General features: G+C 40.6%; 1 protein-coding gene across 11 annotated transcripts in view; it reads left to right on the forward strand.

Annotated features, from left to right (window-relative positions):
• LTBP1 (latent transforming growth factor beta binding protein 1) overlaps positions 1–25,393 on the forward strand; it is a 476,883-nt gene that overhangs the window by 438,275 nt on the left and 13,215 nt on the right. For all 11 annotated transcript variants that reach the window (XM_039478754.2, XM_039478757.2, XM_039478764.2 and 8 more), the window contains 2 exons: positions 92–232; positions 1,190–1,360. In XM_039478754.2, the coding sequence (XP_039334688.1) occupies positions 92–232; positions 1,190–1,360 (312 nt within the window). The remainder of the gene's footprint in view (positions 1–91; positions 233–1,189; positions 1,361–25,393) is intronic.

The raw sequence follows: 25,393 nt of genomic DNA on the forward strand, positions 1-25,393 counted from the left end.
TGTAAAGTTTGGTAAGTGTGTGAGGTACAACTGATGGCTGAATTTCTTTAGTAATATATATATATATATATTTCTTTTTTTTTGTCTTAAGATATGGATGAATGTCAGGACCCAAACAGTTGTATTGATGGCCAGTGTGTTAATACAGAGGGCTCTTATAATTGCTTCTGTACTCATCCCATGGTCCTGGATGCTTCAGAAAAAAGATGTGTACAACCGGCTGAGTCAAACGGTACGTTTCCAGGGCATGCAAACCTGTGTCCACATAAATATCGTAAGGTTTTCCTTTTGACTGAAATGTGAACTGTTGGAAAATAGAGAAAAAAAAAAGGGATTCTCTGGGTATTTTGAAATCACTAAAACAAGATACTTACAGAAATAATAAGATGCCTATCATGAGTATGTGTGAGATTTAATAGCCTGGACATACTCGTTCAGGGCTGAGCAGATGACAGGGTTGTTCCAGGGCTGAGGATTCATCATCCCTAACCTGCAAAGGCAGCTGAGGGAAACGTCATTCCGGGAAAGATAATTAGGTGTGCTCAGCAGAGTGGAGGGTGTGGATAAGGCTGGGCAGAACAGAGGGTGGAGTTCACAGGGTGGTGGAGAGCCCTGAAGTCCACTGATAGAAACTCCTGTGGTCCTTGGTGCTACTGATAATTGGCAAAAAGCCGCTGATAACTGACCTAATCTATCAGTCGCCTCAGGAGACTGCTTTGGATAAAGTCAATTGGAAGGCAGGAATTAAAGACTCTAGGATGAAGTGTTACTTGTCCAGGGCTTTGGCAGATTAAATGGATGAGAAAGCATGAATCCAAGAAGTGTTACATGGAAAGAAATGGTAGGGTCTGACAGGAGTCAGTGAAAAAGTGAAGACTAGAAGAATGAGAAGCCCCTCAGGTGTAAGAAGGACAGGCAAGATAGTGGACATTTTATGTAACAGTAGGAAGCCATACTGGAAAGTGATGTGTTGAGATTGGATGGGCAGGTGGAATTTCAGCTGATGGAATGATACCCTGTTGGAGATGACAGAATTGATCCATTCAAAGACCAGACTGGATTCAGACTTTTACTTGGAAGTCACTCCTTAAAATAGAGAAGGAAACTTGGAGACTTGCTGGCTTCCAACATAGTGTTTATAAATAGGAATAACTGTGCAATTTTCATGGAACTATGTCTTCGTTTTCAGAACACTTGGAAGAAGTTGATGTCCACCAAGATTTGTGCTGGGAACATCTGAATGATGATTACGTATGTGGCCGGCCTCTTGTGGGCAAGCAGACAACGTACACTGAGTGCTGCTGTCTGTACGGAGAGGCCTGGGGCATGCAGTGTGCCCTCTGCCCTATGAAGAACTCAGGTGAGCCCATATCCAGTTCCTTCTGCAGGAGGCCTTTGGGGACAAGTTCATCTCACCTCATTTGCAGCCTGACATTTTTCTTCTGTATTTTCACCTTTACTCCTGATACCTTACTTTCATCACTCTGTGTGTGTGTGTGTGCATGTGTGTGTGTGTGTGTGTGTGTGTGTGTGTGAAGGGCAGGACTGCATAAACATTTGGCTCCTGGTTTACCTCCACTCCAGACCCTGTCATTAATTTTTGAAACCTTCATTCCATTTCCCCATGAATGATAAATGACCCAAAGAAACATAACTTAGCAACCAGTGGCATAGGCTTAGAATTTATATTTCCTGGCAGTTCATTTTTTACTACAATTCTTCTCATTCCTAACAGTTTCTACTTAGAGCAAAACATATATTAGAGACAGGAGAAAATCATTGTAGATCAAAGTCCAAATTTTCATGTCAACCCCTGTATATGGAGATAACAAGAAATGGGTTAGAACAAAAAGGAAGGAGTATAGAAAGTAATTAAAGAAATATTTCAACAAATCTTTCAAGTTCTGGATCTATCTGAGTTGAAACCTTCAACCAAATGGAAAAGATGAGACAGTCTAAGCTCCCACTTCCATCCCGTCCCAGTTTGGAGGAGGCCTGGAAGGTGCTGACTTCGTGCTTCCTGGCTGGGCTGTTTGGTGACTGTTCACTTACGCAGCGATTGCTAATTTTGCTTTTTACCACCATGGCAACTTCTCATTAAAGGAAAGCACTCGAAAGTGTCTGGTATGTCCTTTTGTAAAGTTGACTTGTTTAAGCTAGGAAGACCATGTACAAGTAGAAAGCGAAGGAGTTTATAATGAATATATTCTCAGAACGGTCGAGGGGGGAAAAGTTGTTGGAAAAGAGGAAATGCATTACTTTTTAGTTAATTCAATTAGAATATTTCTTTCAAGCTATTCAATAAATTAGCTTTCCAGCTTAGAAATAACTTAAAACCAATGTAGCATGAAAGAGAAAATAATTGAGAATTCCCATAAGAAGAAAATGAGTAGTCAAGGATAAACAGCAAATACATAAAGCATTAGATGGCAATGATAGCAGCCCAGAATTGGGAAGAGGCCAGAGGGGGCTGAGTCTGGAATCCAGCACTGCCATAGCAGCTGCAGGACAAGGGAAAAATAACTTCACCCTGTACCGCTCATTTGTAAAACGGAGGCAGGCGTCTGCATCTGTCTTGCTGGGTTGTTGAATGGCCGGGAGGAGGTAGGTAGAGCAGGGGGTAATTACTAGCTTTACTGGTTGTTTGGGGCCCTGGAACCAGATGCCACGGGGCGACAAAAGTGAAATCACTAAGATGTGAGTTCACTGAGGCTTTTGAGTCCTTTCCTCACCATGCTATACTACCTCAAATCTTTTTTACTTATGCAGGTTTTTTTGACTATTTTTTTCCAAAAATAACATGTATTCCTCCTAAAGCATTAAAATAATCAAAGGAGTTATATTCCCTCCACCTGCCCCATCGCAATCGAACTCTGCTCCTTAAAAACACTCAATTTGAGAGTTATATTTTTATCATCCTAGCATTTTCCTATACATTAACTATCATTATATATTTATATTAGTTACTGCTGTATTGATATTGATATTCAATAGAATGTTTATAACTGAAGTCCATATCATCAATCTAAGCTATACGTTGTTTTTTATTTTGTACTTCAGCCTCTCTGAGATTGGGGTCGTCTGATAATTATGACATATAACAATGTCCACAGGTAATTCTTTTTTTTTTTTTTTTTTTTTTTTTTTTTTTTTTTTTTTTTTGAGACAGAGTTTCGCTCTTGTTACCCAGGCTGGAGTGCAATGGCGCGATCTCGGCTCACCGCAACCTCTGCCTCCTGGGCTCAGGCAATTCTCCTGCCTCAGCCTCCTAAGTAGCTGGGATTACAGGCACGCGCCACCACGCCCAGCTAGTTTTTTTTTTTTTGTATTTTTAGTAGAGACGGGGTTTCACCATGTTGACCAGGATGGTCTCGATCTTTCGACCTCGTGATCCACCCACCTCGGCCTCCCAAAGTGCTGGGATTACAGGCTTGAGCCACCGCGCCCGGTCCACAGGTAATTCTTTCCCAATTTTTAACATTTGTTATCTCAGGATACATTTTACAATCTAGGATCTCTTAAAATTGATGAAAGTTAATACTTAAACATTTTTCATATTGATATATTTAGGGGTACAAGTGTGGATTTCTTAAATGCATGTATTACATAGTGGTAAATGAAGTCTGTGTTTTTCGTGTACCCGTAACATGAATAGTGAATAGGTAATTTTTCAACCCTTACCCCTCTTTCAGACTCCCATGTTTTGGAGTCTCCAGTGGCTGTTATTCTGCTCCATATGTCCATGCATACCTATTTTTTAGCTACCATTTATAAGTGAGAACATTCAGTATTTCACTTTCTGTTTCTGCGTAATTTCAATTAGGATAGTGACCTCCAGTTTCACCCATGTTGCTGCAAAAGGCACAGTTTTATTCTTGGTTAGGGCTTCGTGATATTCCATCGATAAAGAAATTTTCTTACTGAGACATTCCTGCAGGCGCATACATGAAGGTTCATTGCGATATTGTTAATGAAAGGAAAATCAGGACTGGGGCAAGATGGGACAGGGAAAAGTTCAGGGAGGAAAAAAGCAACTGCTCAGCCCTAGAGATAAATCATGGTACATCTAGAAAACAGATTCCATGCAGCTGTTTAAAAATGACCGTCTTTTGGCCAGGCGCAGTGACTCACAGCTGTAATTCCAGCACTTTGGAAGGCCGAGGCAGGTGGATCATGAGGTCAAGAGATCGAGACCACCCTGCTCAACATGGTGAAACCTTGTCTCTACTAAAAATACAAAAATTAGGTGGACATAGTGGTGCACACCTGGAGTCCGAGCTACTTGGGAGGCTGAGGCAGGAGAATTGCTTGAACCCGGAAGACGGAGATTTCAGTGAGCTGAGATCATGACAGTGCACTCCAGCCTGGCAACGGAGCGAGACTGTCTCAAAAAAAATTTGAATGTAAATTATTACAGCCTTTATGAAAAACAGTATGGAGATTTCTCAAAGAACTAAAAATAGAACTATCCGCCCCCCACCTCCCCTGCCACCCCCGCAATCCCACTAACTGGATACCTACCCAAAGGGAATTTCTTTATCCATTCCTCCATTGATGGACACTTAGGTTGATTGTCTCTTTGCCATTGCGAATAGTGCTGCAGTAAACACACAAATGCAGGTATCTTTTTGGTATAACGATTTCATTCCCTTTGGGTAGGTACCCGCTAGCTACCTGGGAGGCTGAGATGGGAAGATGGCTTCAGCCCAGGAAGCAGAGGTTGCAGTGGGCCAAGATCACACCACTGCACTCCATCTGGGTAGCAAATGTCTCAAATAGATAAATAAAATTATTTTATTCCCCCGAAATACTGTAAAAATTTATACTCAATTTAATTGACTAGGTTTAAAAACCTTCAAGTATTTTGTGATAAGAAATGAATTTTTGAATAATGTAGCAATATTCTAAAAAATGAATCTTACTTTAAATCTATTCTAAAACTATGGATTTCAGAATATTGCATAAATTGTTTTCAACTAAGATTTTCAAAACCACTTTAAAAAGTAAATTTGAACAAATGCATATGAAGAAGTATATGTTATATAATATTTTTGGAAGAATACAGAGTATCGAGAAAAAATGGTGCCATTTGCCAAATTAAAAAAAAAAAAAAAGATTAGCATCATTGCTGTACTATTTCTAGTTTCTATATGCACAGTTATTATGATAAAATGTCCAAAAACAATCTCTACTGTTCATGGTCAGCCAAACCAAAATCAGTGATTTCCAATCCATTACTTTTTAAAACAATGGTAGTGTTTCTTGTTAACTGTATTATCATTTTAACCTCCAGCATACAAATTCATTGACATTAAAGATGCTGGGTGGGCTGGTTGGCAAAAACAACTACTTAGGCTCTTGAGGCACCTGTGAAGGACCCCAGGATTCCAGGAAATGCATGTTGAAAATTGCTTTTGAGACATATCTGTTGGCCTATAGGAATTAGTGAGGCAGTCCCAAAGGAACTTTTTGTGTGTCTGCGTGTGTGACATAGTCTCGCTGTGTCACTCAGGCTGAAGTGCAGTGGTGCAGTCTCGGCCCAGTGCAATCTTCACTTCCCAGGTTCAAGCAATTCTCCCACCTCAGCCACCCAAGTAGCTGGAATTACAGGCTCGCAACACCGCGCCCAGCTAATTTTTTGTATTTGGTAGAGACAGGGGAACTTTTATACTACCAAAATTAGGGGCCTGGAACTAGGCTATGGATCACCTATTCTGAATCCAGAGAGAAGTATACAGTAAAATTAAACTTTTCCACGGGTCCTGTGATTAGTTGGCATTCACTTTTTTGGCACCTAGTCGTGTAGTCACATTTACATGAAACCATCTCTTGTTGCAAAGCACATGTTTGCTGGAGTGGCGTGAGATAAGAGGAACCCCAGGGCATCAGGGTGCGCACATGTGCTCTAGAACCAGGTAGCCTGGCTTTTGCATCCTGGTTTGTAACTTCTTATCTCCATGACCTTGTTAATTTTCTCTCTATATACCTCAGTTCCTCATGTGAAAATAATGTCTGCCTTACAGGATGGTTGTGAGAATTAAATAATACTTGAATATTTCAAATAGCGTTTGGCACATGGTATGTTTTCAGAATATACGAACGACTATGGCTGCTACTACTAGGTGTCTCAGATCAAATGCATTTTCAAATGTAATTAAAATCCAGAGGATCTTATAAAATATATAATTATCCAATAGCATGTGAACACAAATTAAGCATAGACAAATGCAAAAATAATTGTTCTTAATATAAGACTTGCTGTTTTAAACCACTGCTTCATAAACATTTATGGGCATGTCAGTCACCTGGGGGGGGCTTCTCAAAAAAACGGATTCCGGCTTCTCTCTTGCGAAAGATGGGGCAGGGTGCAGGACACAGGATTCCGCATTTCTGATAAGCCCCAAGCTGCTGCTGCTTCCTCCACAGAGTGGACTAGCAAAGTTCTAGAACATCTAATAGCATCTGACTTTATTTTGTTAAAACCTGCTTTACTGCTGATAGTTATTTTTCATAAAGGGAGCAAAGAATATGTGGATTTTAAAACTAGTTTGTTCATAGTTTCTGCCATGGAACCTTTTAAATACACTGTTCCTGGATACCTTGATCGTTGAGAAGGACCACGTTGTCTATCTTTTCATCTAAGCACTGGACTAATCCCAGCCTGTCAGACATCAAACATCCTAGTTTCCTGAGGAGTGCAGTACCGCTTTGGGGAACAATTAGTTACTGATGGAATCAGTGCTGGAGGAATATAAGGAATAAATCGCACCACTTGTCATCAGCTTTAAGCATTAAAGTGCAGTGTAAAGTAAAGCTTTGGCTCCGGAGTGAGCTTTCACACTTCTGGTCCAATAGGTCACGGGCACTAATTCTTGCTAAAGCAGCAACTACATCAGAGAATACTGGTAGGTGGAGGAGATAGGAGTGGCTGCTTAAGTAGTGTTTTCTGAAGTTAGATGGCTTCTTGCATATTGGTACCACATGCAGGGGAAATTAGGGTGATGTATTGTGTCAGGGTAGCTTTACATAAGGCGAATTGCATTAATTGTAGAATTCATACATTTCTGGGGCTGCTTAGGATCCCATTTCAATGCTCAGCTAAAGTCTTGGAGGCCGGACGGCAGACTGCACTAGGAGGAAGTTCCTGATTTCTCCTTCACCATGGATGTGTCATGGACTGACAGCCTCCCCATTCAGACCTCTGGAGGCCTTCCTTGCCCCATTCCAGCCCCTGACTCCTCTTCTCCTTCCCCTTTCCCAATATCTGCTGATTCTGCCCACTCTTAAAATGATTTTGGTGGCTCACTATTTTAGGGAGGATCCAAGGATCCTCAAGTTTGTGGTCCTTTCTTTTTCTTTTCTTTTCTCTTTTTTTTTTTTTTTTTTTGAGATGGAGTCTTACTGTCTTGCCCAGCCTGGAATGCAGTATCAATAATCTCGGCTCACTGCAACCTCCACCTCCTGGGTTTAAGCAATTCTCCTACCTCCCCAGTAGCCGGGATTACAGGTACCCGCCACCACACCTGGCTAATTTTTGTATTTTTTTTTTAGTAGATACGGGGTTTCACCGTGTTAGGCAAGCTGACTTCAAAACTCCTGACCTCAGGCAATCCACCCGCCTTGGCCTCCCAAAGTGCTGGGATTACAGATGTGAGCCACTGTGCCCAGCCAAATTTATGGTCTTTATTGTGATGTCATGCCAGCCTCTGAGAGACAAGGCTGTTTGGGAAACAAAGTCAGGAAAAACAAGCCACTATACCCATTTTATAAATGAAGACAGGGTGGTCATTGTTTGATCTTGCTAGAAATTTTTAGTGCTATGTGAAAAGAAAGTCACAGAGTTATCAGAACTTTGAGGCCTTTGGTTGGATATGGAGTTTATTGGAATATGGATTTTCTGTTGCTTGTTTTTCGGAATCTGAGTGATAATAAAAATGATAACTAACATACATATGGCACAGTGCCAGGCACTATTCAACATGTTTTCCATCTATTGAGGTATTTAACATGCCAAGCCATCTTAGGTATATGGTTACAGTAGTCCTCCGCCTTATCTGGTTTCAGTTACCCACAGTCAACCACGGTCCGAAATATTAAGGTAGAAATTTCCAAAAATAAACAGTAAGTTTTAAATTGCATGCCGTTCTGAATGGTGTGATGAAATCTGGGGGTGTCCCACCCAGCATGGGGACCAACCCTTTGTCCGTGCTGTCCATGCTGTGTATGCTACTTGCCCATTAGTCACTTCGTAGCATCTCCGTTATCTGATCGAAACCAGTCGTATATATGAGGTTCAGTACTGCCTGCGGTTTAAGGCATTCACTGGGGTCTTGGAACATATCCCCAGTGGATAAGAGAGAATACTGTCCCTCCTTTTTCTAGCAGAGGATCTGAGGCACGGTAAGGTTAAGCTGCCTATCAGTGGTCATATACCAGTAAGTGAAAGATTCTAACAAGGCACCCTGGTTCCAGAATCTGCGTTCTAACCTCTTCAGTGTTACTGGAGTCTCTTTCTCTTCAAGATCCCAGAGCACATCTTAAATAGTCTGCCTTAGAATATAAACAAAACAAAGTGAAGAATTAAAGCTCAGATTTTAAAATTGCCTTACACATTGTGTGCTAAAACAAAACAAAACTGACTTTAGAGCTAATAGGAAGCATAACAAATTAGAGGCAGTGTGTCATCAAATCTGTAGCCCCAGACACATTGGCAGGCATAATAAACAACTATATATTCAATGGACTAATGAACTAAAGCAAGTCAACAGTTCTCAGTAAATAAAACTTTTAGTTGTGCCTAGCACTTAATCTAAAATGAATTTTTAATGTTTTCATGTTTTGCTACTCTTAAAAGTATAAGCTTAATAGCTGGGTGTGGTGGTTCACACCTATAATCCCACTACTTTGGGAGGCAGAGGCGGGCAGATCACTTGAGGTCAAGAGTTTGAGGCCAGCCTGGCCAACATTGTGAAACCCCGACTCTACTCAATTAGCCAGGCATGGTGGCACACGCCTGTAATCACAGCTACTCAGGACGCTGAGGCACGAGAATCACTTGAACCCAGGAGGCGGAGGTTGCAGTGAGCAACCTCGTGCCACTACACTCCAGCCTGGGCAACAGTGTGAGACTTCATGAAAAAAAAATAATAATACATAAGCTTAAATATTCTGGAAAATGTACATATGAATCACAAGATAAGAGGGTGCCATTATCTCATGGAAATCATAACCTGTTGATCTGCAAATGAAGGAAAATTACACATATTTGAACACTTGAATCTGAAGTACCCAAGGATCCCAGTGTCTTTTTATATTGTTAAAATAATTAGATTTCTGATAAGCAAATTGTTAAAGTAATTAAACATTGGAAGTAAACTGAACACAGACTTGATAAATGAAACTAGTGTGTTGGGAGAGTGCCACCTATGGGCAATGTCACGTATTACAGCACAGGTAACCTCTGATGTACTCAGGTGTAGAAAGATGAGAGTGGTTTTAAAAAACAGTTCCCAAAGGAAACAGAAGATGCCACAAAAGAAACTGAAAAACGTTAACAAAGTTTAATGAAACACTAATATTGATCAAAATACAGAGGCATGGTCCTCTCAGTGTTGCTAAGAGAGCAGTTTAAAGAGACAGACTTACACATCTGAATCAAAAATTCTAGTTCTGGGACTGATAAAAGAACAAATCGATTTTTTTAAATGCCTCTTGAATAAAAGAATAAAGAGCAAAGGCATGATATGAATAGGCACTTAGGAGCTGTTGAATCAAAGCAGTATCAGTATTTATCCAACTTCCTTTGAGAAAGGTAGACTGTGCTATAGGGGAATAGAAGATATTTGTCAGAATTATTCATACTCCTTTAAATAATGCTAAGAAGACTGTTTATTGCTGTATTTAAATTATATACAGCTTGTGATTTATAAGAAGTAAGTAGGCTGGGTGCAGTAGCTCACACCTCTAATCCCAGCACTTTGGGAGGCCGAGGCAGGTAGATCACGAGATCAGGAGTTCAAGATCAGCCTGGCCAAGATGGTGAAACCTGTCTCTACTACAGACACAAAAATTAGCAAGGTGCAGTGGTGGGCGCCTGTAATCCCAGCTACTCAGGAGGCTGAGGCAGGAGAATTGCTTGAATCCAGAAGGCGGGGAGGTTGCAGTGAGCCGAGATTGCACACCTCTGCCACTGCACTCCAGCCTGGGCAATAGAGTCAGACTCCATCTCAAAAGAAAAAAAGAAATATTAAAGATGAGTAAATGATCTGAAATGAAATCTAAATTATTTATAACTTACCTCTGTTCAGTTTTAGTTAAATTACGTACATGTTCTTTATTTTATTATTTAGTGAATACCTACTGTATACTAGGCAAACAATTCTAGAACGGATATAAAGTTGTATTTAATGAAACGCGTAAGTAGTATAAATTATTCCTAATTATTATGTCTTTTAAATGTGCAAATGATACCTTAATAAATTCACCATCTGCTATGACAGAAATTTTTTTAATCCTTCCTAACATCTAACCTACCCAGTTTTTCATATCATTTTGTAAAAGTAAAGAATTTGGAATATCTTAAAACAATTCAGCTAGTGATTTCTTCCATACCCATGTGTGGCTCTTTCATGTTCCCGAAGATCTCAGGGTAAAAATTTTCACAATGTGCTTGAAGGTGTGAAGGAAGACAGGGATTTGACTCATGAACTAAACTTGCAAAAATATTGTAACTGAGCCATAGTTGCAAAAGGCCTGTCAGCAGTCTTGGTATAAAGGCTTTTCCAAGAAATATGTTTCCAAAGAATGTTAATAATTGCTTTGGAACATCCTACTTGTGAAGCAATGAGTGGTCTCTGCCTTTGGTTTAGGCAATCCAGGGAACTCTTTCTGCTTTTAGTCCTGGCTCTGTGACACTGCACTGGACACATTACTTCATTTAACCTCCTTGATCCAAAGTTGAGACCTCTTTGTGAGGTTATGGTAATTAATACAATGAGCTTGAAAGCATTTATCCTTTCAATCACAGATCCTGAGCATTATAATTAAAGACACAGTAACCGTTAGTCACTTACAATGGAAAATTAAAAGCAAACTAAAAAGATATAAAAGGCCTCCAAAATCGAGTGGCCATAATGCGTGCACCCAGAATATCTATCCAAGCAAGTAAGTGTTACAGTCTTCTGGGACTGAACTCTTGGTATCCATGGAACTGTATTGAATGGATATTATATGAAATGGCCGGTAAGCCAGTTATATTCTTCCTCATTGAAAGGATTCTTTCATTTATTTAGAAAGCTTTCTCTCACCCCTCCTAAAGAAAGGTTGAAAATACTTCTACTACTTTCAAAGGATTATTACAAAATAAAATTCAGTAGTGAATTCAAATTCAAAGTAGCTCTTTGATGTAATATGATCCTTATGTTCATTTCCTCATTTGAAATCCTAGTAGTTTCTTCCGTATCCATCATAGCTCTTACATGTTCATGAGGGTTAAATGTGGTAATGCATGAGAGAGGCTTGGCCTACAGTAAATGCACCATAGCCAAAGGCATTAGCAATTATTATGAATCAAATCCTGTTCTAGGAAATGAGTCAGTGTTTATCGTGCACTGCTCCCTGGTTATCTAGTGCTAGAAGTCTCTTTGAAAGGGGCCAAGAATCAAAGACAATGACAGATAGGGGGTGTTCATGGAATACCGCAGACCCAAATACCTCTGTGTACTTGCAGAGAAGTTCCACCTGTGCCCGGCCAGGCTCCTAAACTGCCTGTGTAAGTTAGGAAGTCGGAGAGAGGCTTTATGCACAGAAAGGACCATTTCTGTTGGGTTTTAATGACCATTCAATGTACTCAATTTTTAAATGTTAAAACCTAGATATTGCTAAGAATTTGATTTCAGCTTTCACATTTTATCATCCTGTTTAAAAGTCCAATAACCTTCTATAAAATAAGATCAATTTTTATTTGTCGATTGTATGTATGTCTTAAAGAGTGGATTAAACTTAAAAGTTCTTTCTACAGGCCAGGTGCTGTGGCTCACACCTGTAATTCCCAGCACTTTGAGAGGCTGAGGTGGACAGATCACAAGGTTGGGAGTTCAAGACCAGGCTGACCAGTTTGGTGAAACTCCGTCTCTACTAAAAATACAAAAATTAGCCAGGCATAGAGAATCGCCTGAACCCGGGAGGTGGAGGTTGCAGTGAGCCAAGATCGTACCACTGTACTCCAGCCTGGGTGACACAGCAAGACTCCATCTCAAAAAAACAGTTATTTCTACATAAAAATTCTATTAATTAAAATTTTGAAAACCTTGGTCTCCATCTCAGAATCCTAATAAGCATTTAATTAGCTCTTAAATATTTAATTAGCTCTTACAAATCTAATAAACCAACTTAAAATACAACAAATTGAATTCCCTTATAAATTTAAATGTTTACCAACCTAATCAAATTCTCCTAATCCTCATTCTTTTGTTATTATTATTTTTACTTTATTTTTACATCCTTTGAAACTAATCCTCATTCTTAAAATCCAAAATCTAAATTCAGTTTTTAGTTGAAATTGCAAGGCCTGTCAGGTTCTCTGATTATTTGATTATCTTAGGCACTAACACATATACAATAATAAGAATAAAAAGGCCCTCACCCTAAGATGTGTCACAGAAAGTGTTAACATTCTAAGCTTAACTTCATTATTTCTGTAGCAGGATTGCCATGTTAGGCCAACTGAGGTTAGTGGGTAAAGAAACTCAGGACCCCGATTGCCAGTTGTCAAAGAGAGAATGAAAACCAGGCAGTGGGACCTGCCTCCTACAGTAATGAGTCTTCCCTGCCCACTGTGGAATGCTGAGCACCTTCTTCCTGCTTCCATGCTAACAGGGGACCCCACATGTTCCTCATGTATGCTGTTTTTATAATCAGTATATTCCATTGCAGTGACTTTCAAGGGAATAATAAGACAGAACAAATAAATAGGACCTTTTATCCAACCATACATGCCCTCTTGTAGGAATCAGATACCTTCTCCTAAAAGGATATGCTCACGCCACTGAGATTCCCTACCAGATCAATGGCTGCCAACAGGACAGGGCTTTTATGGCTGGTCAGGGCCTCTTTTACTAAACTGGGGAGGAGACACTGGATTTGAAAGGGCTAGATAAACAGGAATGAATGACAGAGAAACCAGGTACAAAAAGCAGGGACAATGCATAAAAGGAAAAATACTAGAGGCTAAAATGTGGGTTTTTAAAAATATAAGCATGTTTGGGCAGGTGCATTGGAAGGAAAGAAAGCAACGGGCAAGGAAGTCACATTCCGGTTATGATCCGGTCATTGAAAACAGAAGAAAAGTAAATATGCTTGCCTCAATGTGAGGACAGTTTAAAAAAAAAAAAAAAACCCTGATAGAGGGGGAAACTTACTCCTTCATTTCTTGCTAAACTGCTGAAGACAGAACTCTGGAGGAGTGTCCTGGAACAAGCTGCAGTTCCCAAACCCCAATTCCCTGGATTAGAGGTGAGTCAGCAAGCATCTGGAATGGCGGCCAGGGAGGACCAGTGGACCTTGCTAGACTGCACTGTAGCATGAACTCTCTATTTTGAAAACTGATTGAAGCTAGTGTCTCAACCATTAGAGAACAGTTCAAAACGAGAGGAGTTTAACAGATTACTCTCTGTTAATCTCTGTTATTTACTCTGTTAATTACTCTCTGATGGTGACGTGAGCAGTTCTGAAATTTACTTCTTGTACAGCTTGAGCCTTGGGAGTGTCAGTTGTACCTCATGGCATTTTTCTAAGAGCTGTTCTGCATGGAAGTGCTAGGAAAGTATTTGGCCACTCTCTGTTATAAAAAATACCCTGAATAGAAAATGAATTTCATGATGATAATATCACTGATGTCCTATTCAAATCTTTCTAGTTTGATCCAAAGGAGAGAAATTAAGGCATGCATGTAAAGAATCTGATCCTAAAAAGCAACACTTACTTTTAGTTAACAAGTGTATCAGCCTGTTTTCACTGCTATAAAGATACTACCTGAGACTGGGTGATTTATAAAGAATGAGGTTTAATTCACTCACAGTTCTTCATATCTGGGGAGGCCTCAGGAGACTTATAATCATGGCAGCAGGTGAAGGGGAAGCCAGGCACTTCTTACCTGGTGACAGAGCAGAAAGAGAAAGAGTGGGGAAATACCACACTTGAAGCCATCAGCTCTCCTGAGAACTCCCTCACTATCATGAGAACAGCATGGGGCAAACTGCCCCTGTGATCCAGTCCCCTCCCACGAGGCCCGTTCCTCAGCATGTGGGGATTACAATGGAGATGAGATTTGGGTGGGGACACAAAAGTCTAACCATATCAACAAGCAATCAAATTTATCTCAAAAGTAAAAGACTTAGCAGTTCAAACTTTCTTCTTTGAAATCAGAGATTATGAATAAGTGCTCAGCTTTCTAGAATCACCCTTTCAGTATGATACTAAATGATTTGTTCCAGTGAACATTTTACTTTCACTTTTTTTTTTTTTTTGAGATGGAGTCTCACTCTGTCACCCAGGCTGGAGTGCAGTGGTGCAATCTTGACTCACTCCAACTTCCACCTCCTGGGTTCAAGCTATTCTCCTGCCACAGCCTCCCAAGTAGCTGGGACTGCAGGCGCACACGACCATGCCCAGCTAAATTTTTTTATTTTTTATATTTTAGTAGAGATGGGGTTTCACTGTGTTGCCCAGGCTAGTCTCGAACTCCTGAGCTCAGGCAATCTGCCCGGCTCTGCCTCCCAAAGTGCTAGGATTACAGGCGTGAGCTACCATGCCTAGCCTACTTTCACATATTTTAAATAAAATTTGCTCTTATTTTTTTCTCTTTGAAAATAGGGCTAGTTGAAGTATCCTCTAAGAAGAATGAACTGTGATGAGTCTGACTTTGAGAAAATCACTGTACATAATTGCTTAAGCACTGTTCTCAGTTTTAGATTTTGAATTCAGCTAATATTTGAATTTCTTTTGACTTTTTCTTAATGAACCTTATAATACAACTATGGCTAGAACAAAGCTGCTGGCTGCCCATGTCTTTTTTTTTTTTTTTTTTTTTGAGACGGAGTTTCGCTCTTGTTACCCAGGCTGGAGTGCAATGGCGCAATCTCGGCTCACCGCAACCTCCGCCTCCTGGGTTCAAGCAATTCTCCTGCCTCAGCCTCCTGAGTAGCTGGGATTACAGGCACACGCCACCATGCGCAGCTAATTTTTTGTATTTTTAGTAGAGACGGGGTTTCACCATTTTGACCAGGATGGTCTCGATCTCTTGACCTCGTGATCCACCCGTCTCGGCCTCCCAAAGTGCTGGGATCACAGGCCTTTTAAACAGTAACCTCGTGGCCAGAGCAGGCAAGCCGGGTGGAGGAGGGGTGAGGGAAATTTTATTCTTTTATGCTGCAGACAGATTGTGCCCCTTATGATTGGGAGAAAAAACATCTAGAAAGTTCTTAGAATGACCAGGTTCTTGTGTTTACAAATCTGCAGGAAGCAGAAGCTGGGAAGTAATTGTTTTGCTCAGCATCAGTAGCCACGACCTCAAGAAAGAAACAAATGACAAAACACTAGCTCATGGGGAGGGCTTCTGACACAACGAAGCCTTCTTTATGCTTCCTTCTGTGCCTCAAGTCTCAGTGGCAGGCTGAGTCGCTGTAAACCATTGTGCACTGCTCAATTCTAGAAGATAGTAGTTTAGTGCAAAGGTAATTGCGGTTTTTGCCGTTATTTTTAATAGCATTCATGTGGTAATCTGTGAGCCCCTTCCAAAGAAATCACTGCCAGAAGCAAGAGTTACTAGGACTGTATCTGACAGTGAACAGACCCAGAGGGGAAGGAGGAGGGTCATCTCTGATGGAGGTCAATGGCAGAAAAAATCATAAAACAGAATCAGGATTTCAAAGTAGTCCCTCTTTTACTTTGCAGTGATGTCTTACTTCCTGTTATTGAATGGAATACATTTTCATAACTAGTTATTGACTATGTTTACTGTTATTTTCATATTACATTAATTATCTAGAACTTGCTTTTCCAACAATGAAGTGGATAGTGGTATATCTTTGTTATTTTTCAGAACCTTGAGATATGTACTTTGAAGAATGAGGTTTAATGAATGAGATATGTACTTATAAAGAATGAGTTATAAGCTTTGCTATAAAGCTTTAAAACATAAATAAGATTAAAATATGTTAAAACACAACTTTATAATTTAATAACTTACTACCTTTAGTAAAAGAAAAAATGTATCCTGGCCTGACCTTTGGAATATCATAAAATTTCTGTAAACTTCAGTTTCCTCAGCAAACGTGTACATAGGAAAGTTAGACTGTCCACACTTAAGTTTGTTAAATTACATGTTTGTCAATATTCTGAAAAGATCTAGATGGGCACCACCTGAAGATAACAGCGTCATCTAGTGATGATTACCTTATATTACAGTCACAAGTTTCCATGACAAATTGTCCAAGATTTTTGCAGCCTATGATAAGAATGTTTTCTTGCCGGGCGCGGTGGCTCAAGCCTGTAATCCCAGCACTTTGGGAGGCCGAGACGGGTGATTCACAAGGTCGAGAGATCGAGACCATCCTGGTCAACATGGTGAAACCCCGTCTCTACTAAAAATACAAAAAATTAGCTGGGCATGGTGGTGCACGCCTGTAATCCCAGCTACTCGGAAGGCTGAGGCAGGAGAATTGCCTGAACCCAGGAGGCGGAGGTTGCGGTGAGCCGAGATCGCGCCACTGCACTCCAGCCTGGGTAACGAGAGTGGAACTCCATCTCAAAAAAAAAAAAAGAATGTTTTCTGTTCAAAATCATAGGATTTGCAAGCTAGAAAGGACCTTCAAGAACACCTAGTCTTACTGCCTCACTTTGCCAGTGAGATGAATTCCAGAGTTAACATATTAAATACATTTTCCCCTCCTGTATTTTTTGTTTCTCTTGACTTTTTAAAAATTGCAGTGAACTACACAAAATATGAAATTAAGCACTCTAAAGTGAGCAGTTTAGTGACATTTACTGCATTGACAATGTACACAATAAACAAAGAGGCAAATGAAAGAAAGCTCAACATGTTAAATTTCCAAACTGATCTACCTCATATTTTTTCACAATGTAATGCAACCTCCATTTTATTCTTAAGCACATGCTTAGCTCCTGTTTTTAAATAATTCTTTATTGGTTAATGGAAAAAAGATCCTTTGTATAATTATTTTTTTGTTTGGCTTGTCAGATTGTTGCTTCAGAGTGGTATTCACAGAGCAGGAAAGGGGAAATAAAATGGTTTACCTGTCCTTGCAGTTGAAAAAATAGGAAGTATATCAGTTTGGAAAATTAATGTATTGAGCTTTTCCATTTGCCTCTTTGTTTATTGTGTTGTTCAGTCTTGTCTCTTACCAGTTTTAGAAGCCTCATTCCTGATTTCCCCTGAAATTGCCTGGACATAAGACTTAATTATTTCCCATGTCCCAGATGCATTAGCAATCATTATCTTAAGGTTATTGTGTGTGGCATAATTTAATACTATTACAATAGTATAAATGTGTGAATCTAGGGTTTTTTGTTTTGCTTTGTTTTTGGGTTTTTTTGTTTGTTTGTTTGTTTTTGTTTTGAGACGGAGTTTCGCTCTTGTTACCCAGGCTGGAGTGCAATGGCACGATCTCGGCTCACTGCAACCTCTGCCTCCCAGGTTCAAGCAATTCTCCTGCCTCAGCCCTCCGAGTAACTGGGATTACAGGCATGCACCACACGCCCAGCTAATTTTTGTATTTTTAGTAGAGATAGGCTTTCACCATGTTGGCCAGGCTGGTCTAGAACTCCTGACCTTGTGATCTGCCTGCCTCGGACTCCCCAAGTGCTGGGATTACAAGCATGAGCCACCACACACAGCCAAATCCATGTTTAAAATGCAAAGGGGGAACCACTATGTTTTTGGCATTTCTACCCAACAGATCTCTTTCTTCATTTTGTCTTGCTAAATAAACAGCAGTCTGTTGGGAAACTCTGGGAGTGACTAAAATGAGAAGGGTAACGTTAGGTGAAGGTTGGGAGTGGGGAGGATGTGGTTGGTCTATGGCCCGTGAATCTCCTTAGAGTATTAACATTTACAGGAGTCACACAGAATATAAACCTTGCCAGAACTTTAGACTTCATTACTTCCCTGTCCTCGACAAGTACAATTTAATTGAACATTAAGCAATTTGATCTCTTTCACCTAATAAATCGAGCAAATTCAATAAACATAAATCCTGCTAATGATAGAGCCGCCCCTGGTGGAGCTGAGCTCATCAGCATTCATGGTTATTACTCTCCCTGGAATTTTAGTCACAAATGCTTATTGCTGAACTAAGGGCTTACCTGATGGTTAAGGTCTAAGGAGTGTATTTAATAATTTTTTTCCCAGGGTTTCAGAAGGGCAGCTGGGGAGTAGAAAGAACATGGTTTGGCAAATAGACCACTTTAGGTTCAAATCCCTCACCTGACCTTGAGCAAGGCAAGTTACACTATTAAAAAGTGTAGTTTTCAGCCGGGCGCAGTAGCTCATGCCTGTAATTCCATCACTTTGGGAGACCAGGGTGGGCAGATCGCAAGGTCAAGAGGTTGAGATCATCCTGGTCAACATAGTGAAACCCCATCTCTACTAAAAATACAGAGATTAGCTGGACGTGGTGGCACATGCCTGTAATCCCAGCTATTTGGGAGGCTGAGGCAGGAGAATTGCTTGAACCCCTGGGAGGTGGAGGTTACCATGAACCAAGATTGTGCCATTGCATTCCAACCTGGGTGACGGGGTGAGACTCTGTCTCAAAAAAAAAAAAAAAAAAAAAGAGTAGTTTTTTATTGGAAACAAAAGGAGCTAATTACAATTATTTCATAGAGTTCTGAGTTTTAAATGAAATAGGGTATGCAAAAGAACTACTGTCTGGTGCATAGAAACTTAATAATGAATGTTAGCTAACTCTTCTCTTTTCAGTTGTTCTGTGGATCTACAGTAGTTAATGTTGCATGGCATATTCGCTCCCCTAATGCTTGCTTGCTTGCTTTTTTAAATTATTTTTTTTTTATTTTTTGAGATGGAGTCTTGCTCTGTCACTCAGGCTGGAGTGCAGTGGCATGATCTCGGTTCATTGCAACCTCTGCCTCCCAGGTTCAAGTGATTCTCCTGCCTTAACCTCCTGGGTAGCTGGGACTACACGTGCATGCCACCATGCCTGGCTAATTTTTGTATTTTTAGTAGAGATAGGATTTTACCATATTGGTCAGGCTGGTTTTGAATTCCTGACCTCAGGTGATCCACCCATCTCAGCAAAAGTGCTGAGATTACAGGTGTGAGCCATGGTGCCCAGCCTAGCTTCCCTAATGCTTTCATGTCTATTATATGTGCCTATGACTCTCTCTGAGTTACCTTTCTTCCTCCTCTACCTGGGGTTAACCTCCTGGCTGCAGATGGTCTTTTCAAGCTGAAGCCTTTCTCCGATCTTGCAGGATGACTTTAGTCATTGCCTCCATGATCCTGATAAGTTATTGCATGTGCCCTGATTAACTATTGTCACATCTTTCCACACTTCCAAGCCCCACCCTGTCCATAATATTCTCAGCCTCTGGTTATAGAAATGAATCAGCCAGTCCGTCGCCGAATGAAGCAATGAATGAATCACTGTTAACACAGCTAAGGCAAAGCATACTATAATCCTTTGCAATAAATGGAGAAACTAAGTCTCAAAGAAACGTGTCCAGACCAAGGAACTAGGAAGTAGAGAAACAAAGACTAGAACCCAAGTGTTTTGATTCTGAGTCTTTGCAATGTATCCAAGCTCAGGTCACAAAGCCACATATTTTAATTTCAGGGAAGGAACGTTGCTGCCTATTCACCAGGGACTGTAAGCAACAATGTATTCTGGGATAAAGAGCAAGACAGACAGACAAACATCCAGTCCCACAGTGTTGTAGCAATACCAACGGAGGTCTCTCTTCCACTGTTCTTTACTGGTATAGAGTGGAATGTTCTGTAAATGGTCAACGTTTTTAAAAATTTCATAGCTTTTGCTAATTTCTTTTTTTTTTTTTTTTTTTTTTTTTTTTTTTTTTTTTTAAGAATAAAGAAGAGGAAGAAAGAGAAAGAGGAAGAGGGAGAGAGGATGGGGGTATTGCTTTATTGCCCGGGCTAGAATGCAGTCTAAATATGGGTATGCCTATAATTGTCCTTAATAATGGAGACATGAAAGAAAATGAGGGAAGAGAATAGCAAACAAGGAGCCAACCAAGATTTCTTTTAAACTTCTAAATTGATATGATGTGGTACTGATAAGAGTGTATATTTTGTATATTTAAAGTGGAGAGTTCTATAAATGTTAATTACATTTACTTGTTCCAGATCTGAGTTCAAGTCCTGAATATCGTTGTTAATTTTCTGTCTCATTGATCTGTCTAATATTAATGTTGAAGTCTCCCACTATTATTATGTGGGAGTCTAAGTCTCTTTATAAGTCTTGTATGTCTGCATATTCCTGTATTGGGTGCGTATATATTTAGAATCTTTAGCTCTTCTTGTTGTTGCATTGATCCTTTTATCATTATATAATGTCCTTCTTTGCTTCTTTTGATCTTTGTTGCTTAATTGTAACTTCTGCTTTTTATTTATTTATTTTAGCTCTCTGTTTGGTTGGTAAATCTTTCTCCATCCCTTGTTTGGAGTCTTTGTGTATCCTCGAATGTGAGATGGATCTGGATGCAGCATACTGATGGGTTTTAGATTTTTATTCAAATTGCCTGTCTTTGGATTGGGGGATTTAGTCAATTTAAATTTAGAATTAATAATAATATATGTGAGTTTAATACTGCCATTAGCTGGCTATTTTGTCCATTAGTTGATGTAAATTCTTCATTATATTGATGCTCTTTTTGATAATTTTTTTAGAAAGGCTGATACTGTTTGTTCCTTTCATATGTGTAGTGGTTCTTTCAGAAGCTCTTGTAAAGCAGGCCTGGTGGTGATGAAATCTCTGAGTGCTTGCTTATTCACAAAAAACTTTATTTTTCCTTCACATGTGAAGCTTAGTTTGGCTGGATGTGAAATTCTGGGTTGAAAGTTCTTTTCTTTTAGGATGTTGAATATTGGCCCCCACTCTCTTCTGGCTTGTAGGGTTTCTGCTGAGAGATCTGCTGTAAGTCTGATAGGCTTCCCTTTGTGGGTAACCTGACCTTTCTCTCTGGCTGCCCTTAGTATTTTCTCCTTCATTTCAACCCTGGTGAATCTGACGATTATGTGCCTTGGAGTTGCTCTTCTTGAGGAATATCTCTGTGGTGTTCTCTGTATTACCTGGAGTTGAATATTATCCTGCCTTACTAGGCTGGGAAAATTTTCCTGAATAATGTCCTGAAGCGTATTTTCCAGCTTGGATTCATTCTCTTCGTCACATTCAGGTACACCTATCAAGCGTAGATTAGGTCTTTTCACATAGTCCCATATTTCTTGGAGACTTTGCTCGTTCCTTTTTATCCTTTTTTCTCTAATCTTGTCTTCTTGTTTTATTTCATTGAGTTGGTCTTCGACCTCTGATATCCTCTCTTCTGCTTGATCAATTCGGCTGTTAAAACTTGTGCATACTTCACGAAGTTCTCCTATTGTGTTTTTCAGCTCCATCAATTCACTTATATTCCTCTCTAAATTGTGTATTCTTGTTAACATTTCGTCAAATCTTTTTTCAAAGTTCTTAGTTGCTTTAGATTGGGTTAAAACAAGTTCTTTTAATTCACAGAAGTTTCTCATTATCCACATTTTGAAGCCTGCTTCTGTAATTGGAACACACTCGTTCTCCATCAAGCCTTGTTCCGTTGCTGATGAGGAACTGTGATCCCCCGCTGAGGGAGAGGCGTTCTGATCTTGGGCATTCTCAGCCTTTTTTGGCCGTTTTCCTCCCTTCGTTATAAATTTATCCATCTGTGGTCTTTGAATTCACCGTCTTTGTAATTAGGTTTCTGAGTGGACGTCCGACTTACTGATTCTCAGCGCCGAAATCTGAGCAACCCACTGCACCGACCAAATCAGCGGCATTAAGATTAATGGTGCTTTTCCGACTCTGCACCAAGAACCGTCGCTCCAAGGCGGCGGCAAAACCGCCTCGCCGGTCACAAGAGTCGCGCTGGCGACCCGTGGGGCTCCTCCGCTGGGAATCTCCTGGTGCGTGAGCAACAAGAATTCATGTGAAGGTGTGGCGTCCTCTCATTCTTTGAGCTTTCAGTGGGAGCTACAATCCCGAGCTGTTAGTGATCAGCCATCTTGGATCTCTCTCCTGGAGAATCTTGCTAATTTCATTTATAGAAAACTATTGGCCGGGTGCCGTGGCTCACACCTGTAATCCCAACAGTATGGGAGGCTGAGGTGGGTGGATCCTGAGGTCCGGAGTTCAAGCCCAGCCTATCCAACATAGTGAAACCCCAACTCTACTAAAAATAAAAAAATTAGCCAGGCATGGTGGCACCTGCCTGTACTCCCAGCTATTCAGGAGGCTGAGATAGGAATCACTTGAACCTGTGAGGTGGGGGTTGCAGTGAGCCAAGACCATGCCACTGCACTCCAACCTGGATGACCGAGCCAGACTCCATCTGGTGGGGCGAGGGAAGGTGCCTATTATAATGCTGGCTTATGAGTCCACTGGAGGAGGCAGCCATTCCATTCCATTCTCTATCTCCTCCCTCTGTTTCCTAGTTGTGTGTTTTAAACACCACTGTCAATAATCTATATTTAAACCTGTAAAAAAAAAAACCTGGTCTAGAAATTTTAGTAGAATGTAACCCACTTTTCTGTTTCTTTTTCTTTTTCTTTTTCTTTTTCCATATTTTTTTCTTTTTTTTTTTTTTTTTAGATAGGGTCTCCCTCTGTTGCTCAGGCTGGCGTGCAGTGGCACGATCACAGCTCACTGCAGCCCAGACCTAGGGCTCCGATGATCCTGTGGCCTCAGCTTGCCACCATGTCTGGCTAAGTTAGAATTTTTTTTGTAGAGAAAGGTTTTCACCATGTTGCCCAGGCTGGTCTCAAACTGCTGGGCTCAAGTGATCCACCACCTCATCCTCCCAAAGTACTGGGATTACAGGTGTGAGCCACCACGCCCGGCCCCGTCCTGTTTTTCTTGAAGCATGATAATTGGTTTTTGTTTCTCTTATGTTTGAAAAATACACAGTTCAAACTTCAGAGCATTGCATGTTTATCCCTGATGTGTGCAAAACAAAATTGCAGCCTCTCTACCATTTCTAAAAACAGCTGAATTTCATTTGCCTCAGTCAGAACTAAGACTTTACCTCCTGGTCTGCTCACATGCCAGGGTAGCATGGTGACATGTGACTGTCCAGACTGCCCTGCACATGTGTCTGTCATAAAGAATGGAGATTTCCTATAGTAAGGATGTGGTACTGTCCCTCCCATTGCTGCCAAAAGCAGGGGCCCCACGCCCACAGGCTCCAGGGGGTAATTTTTAAACCTTTTCTTTTTTCAATTTAAGATGAAAAGCAACAGCATTTGTCATATGAATCAGCCATGCCAGGGAAATGAGTGTGATCAGTGGCCTGGATCTTGTTTAAACCACGTAGTGACAGTGTCCCATAGCATCCCTTGTGTATCTTTCAAAGCTGTGATCAAGAGCTAAGCATTTGTGCTTGGGGCATGGGGAAGGCAGTGGGTGGGGGAGGCTCTTTGAGGTGTGACGTTTTCCATTTCCTTTTCATGTCACATTGCTATTTGGCTACATTCCAGGTGGACACATCGTATGGGGTCTCAAATGGGATTGCCTCCAACGTGTCCCTCCCAGGGCAAGCCCTGCTAAGCAAACTGTTCCTCCACACCAAGCCCCAGACAAGGAGGTGACTAATTGTTGATGTACATAAGTAAAGGGTGTTTTGGAGAAAGAAAAAGATTCTAAGGACAAAAAATGTGTTCGTCTCCACATGAGGAGCTGGATGAAGTAGCAGCCAAGAGTTTCTTGTGGGTTCTTGTGGGAAGTTATGGAGATAGTTCAGGGATCTGCTATTCTTGGGCTCTGTGCCCTCAACCAGCCACAACTCATGCAGTTCCCCAAGCTAGACTCTAGCAGTGACCTAGTCATGGAGATAGCCAATGCCAAGCACCTCCGAGCTAGAATGGGTTCTGCTGGTGGCTTGGGGTGCTCAGAGGCCCAGCACATGTTAGAAATTTGCCTGTACCGAGATCCTAAAGAGGATGTCTTTCCCAAGACATTAAAATACTACATGATATTCCCATTGCTTTCCTGAAAGATGGTGAAATCCACTTCTATAAACCTACTCTGTTCTATTAACTTACTCTCTATCTAAGACATTTCTGACTGATTAAGGCCTATACAAAAATTTTTGGACATCAGTTTTTCCCCTGTACTTTGAGTTCTGATGATCTAATGTTAAAATGTGTTATTGTTCATACTTTTCACTGTCCAACCAAGTAATTACATTTACCGAGGCAGTCAACAATTTCGTGCCTTGTTTTAGAGGGAGTCTAAGAAGACTTCTCTGTCTACTAAGCTAGTTTCCCTCTACCTATTTAAAAACTCCAAATAGTTTTGAAACAAGATCTAAAAACACCTGTGGACCATTCTTCCATTGCTCTTAATTAACGGCACAGTTATTTGTCCATTGATCACTGCTTTTAAGTTTCATTAACATTAAAATGTAAATCACTCAGTCTAATACTGTCTTCAAAAAAAAATCTTTAATTATTTCCAAATATTCGTTAGGAACTTAGTGATGTCACCCAGAAGAAAAGAATTGGATTATCCGTTTTCATGGTGCTTCAAATTTTTTAAATAGTTTCACAAAATTATCTCATTTTTTTACATGTTAGGAACACAGATGCAGACAAACAAGAATTCTTGTCCCTGTGTTACAGATGTGGAAACTGAGGCTTGCCCAGAACTGCTAAGCTGGGAAGTAAGTGGTGCAGTCAGGACTTGAGCCCAGTTTCCACCTCTGAAGCTCATGTTCTTCCCATTACCCCACAATTCTGGCCAAGTATTAGGGCAGATGTGTACGGTGGGAAGGGCGGCATGGATGGATTAGGACAGACAGATGCAGGCTCCCAGAAAAATAACTCAAAATACATTTCCTGGTGATGACGGGACTCTAGCATCACCTAGCACATCTTCAAATACAAAAGAGAGGACATGTGGTGCAGAAATGATGTTTTGATCACTGACCAAAACTGTCTTGGAGCTTGGAATGTGTATGTATTAGAGTAAAGTGAAGCAGCAAAGGGCAACACATTCTAGCATTTTAAGAGGAAAAATACAGCCAGGCACAGTGGCTCATGCCTGTAATCCCAGCACTTTGGGAGGCCGAGGCAGGTTGATCACCTGAGGTCAGGAGT

The sequence above is a fragment of the Saimiri boliviensis genome, chromosome 1 (genome assembly GCF_048565385.1).
Source record: "Saimiri boliviensis isolate mSaiBol1 chromosome 1, mSaiBol1.pri, whole genome shotgun sequence".
Lineage (NCBI taxonomy): Eukaryota > Metazoa > Chordata > Mammalia > Primates > Cebidae > Saimiri > Saimiri boliviensis.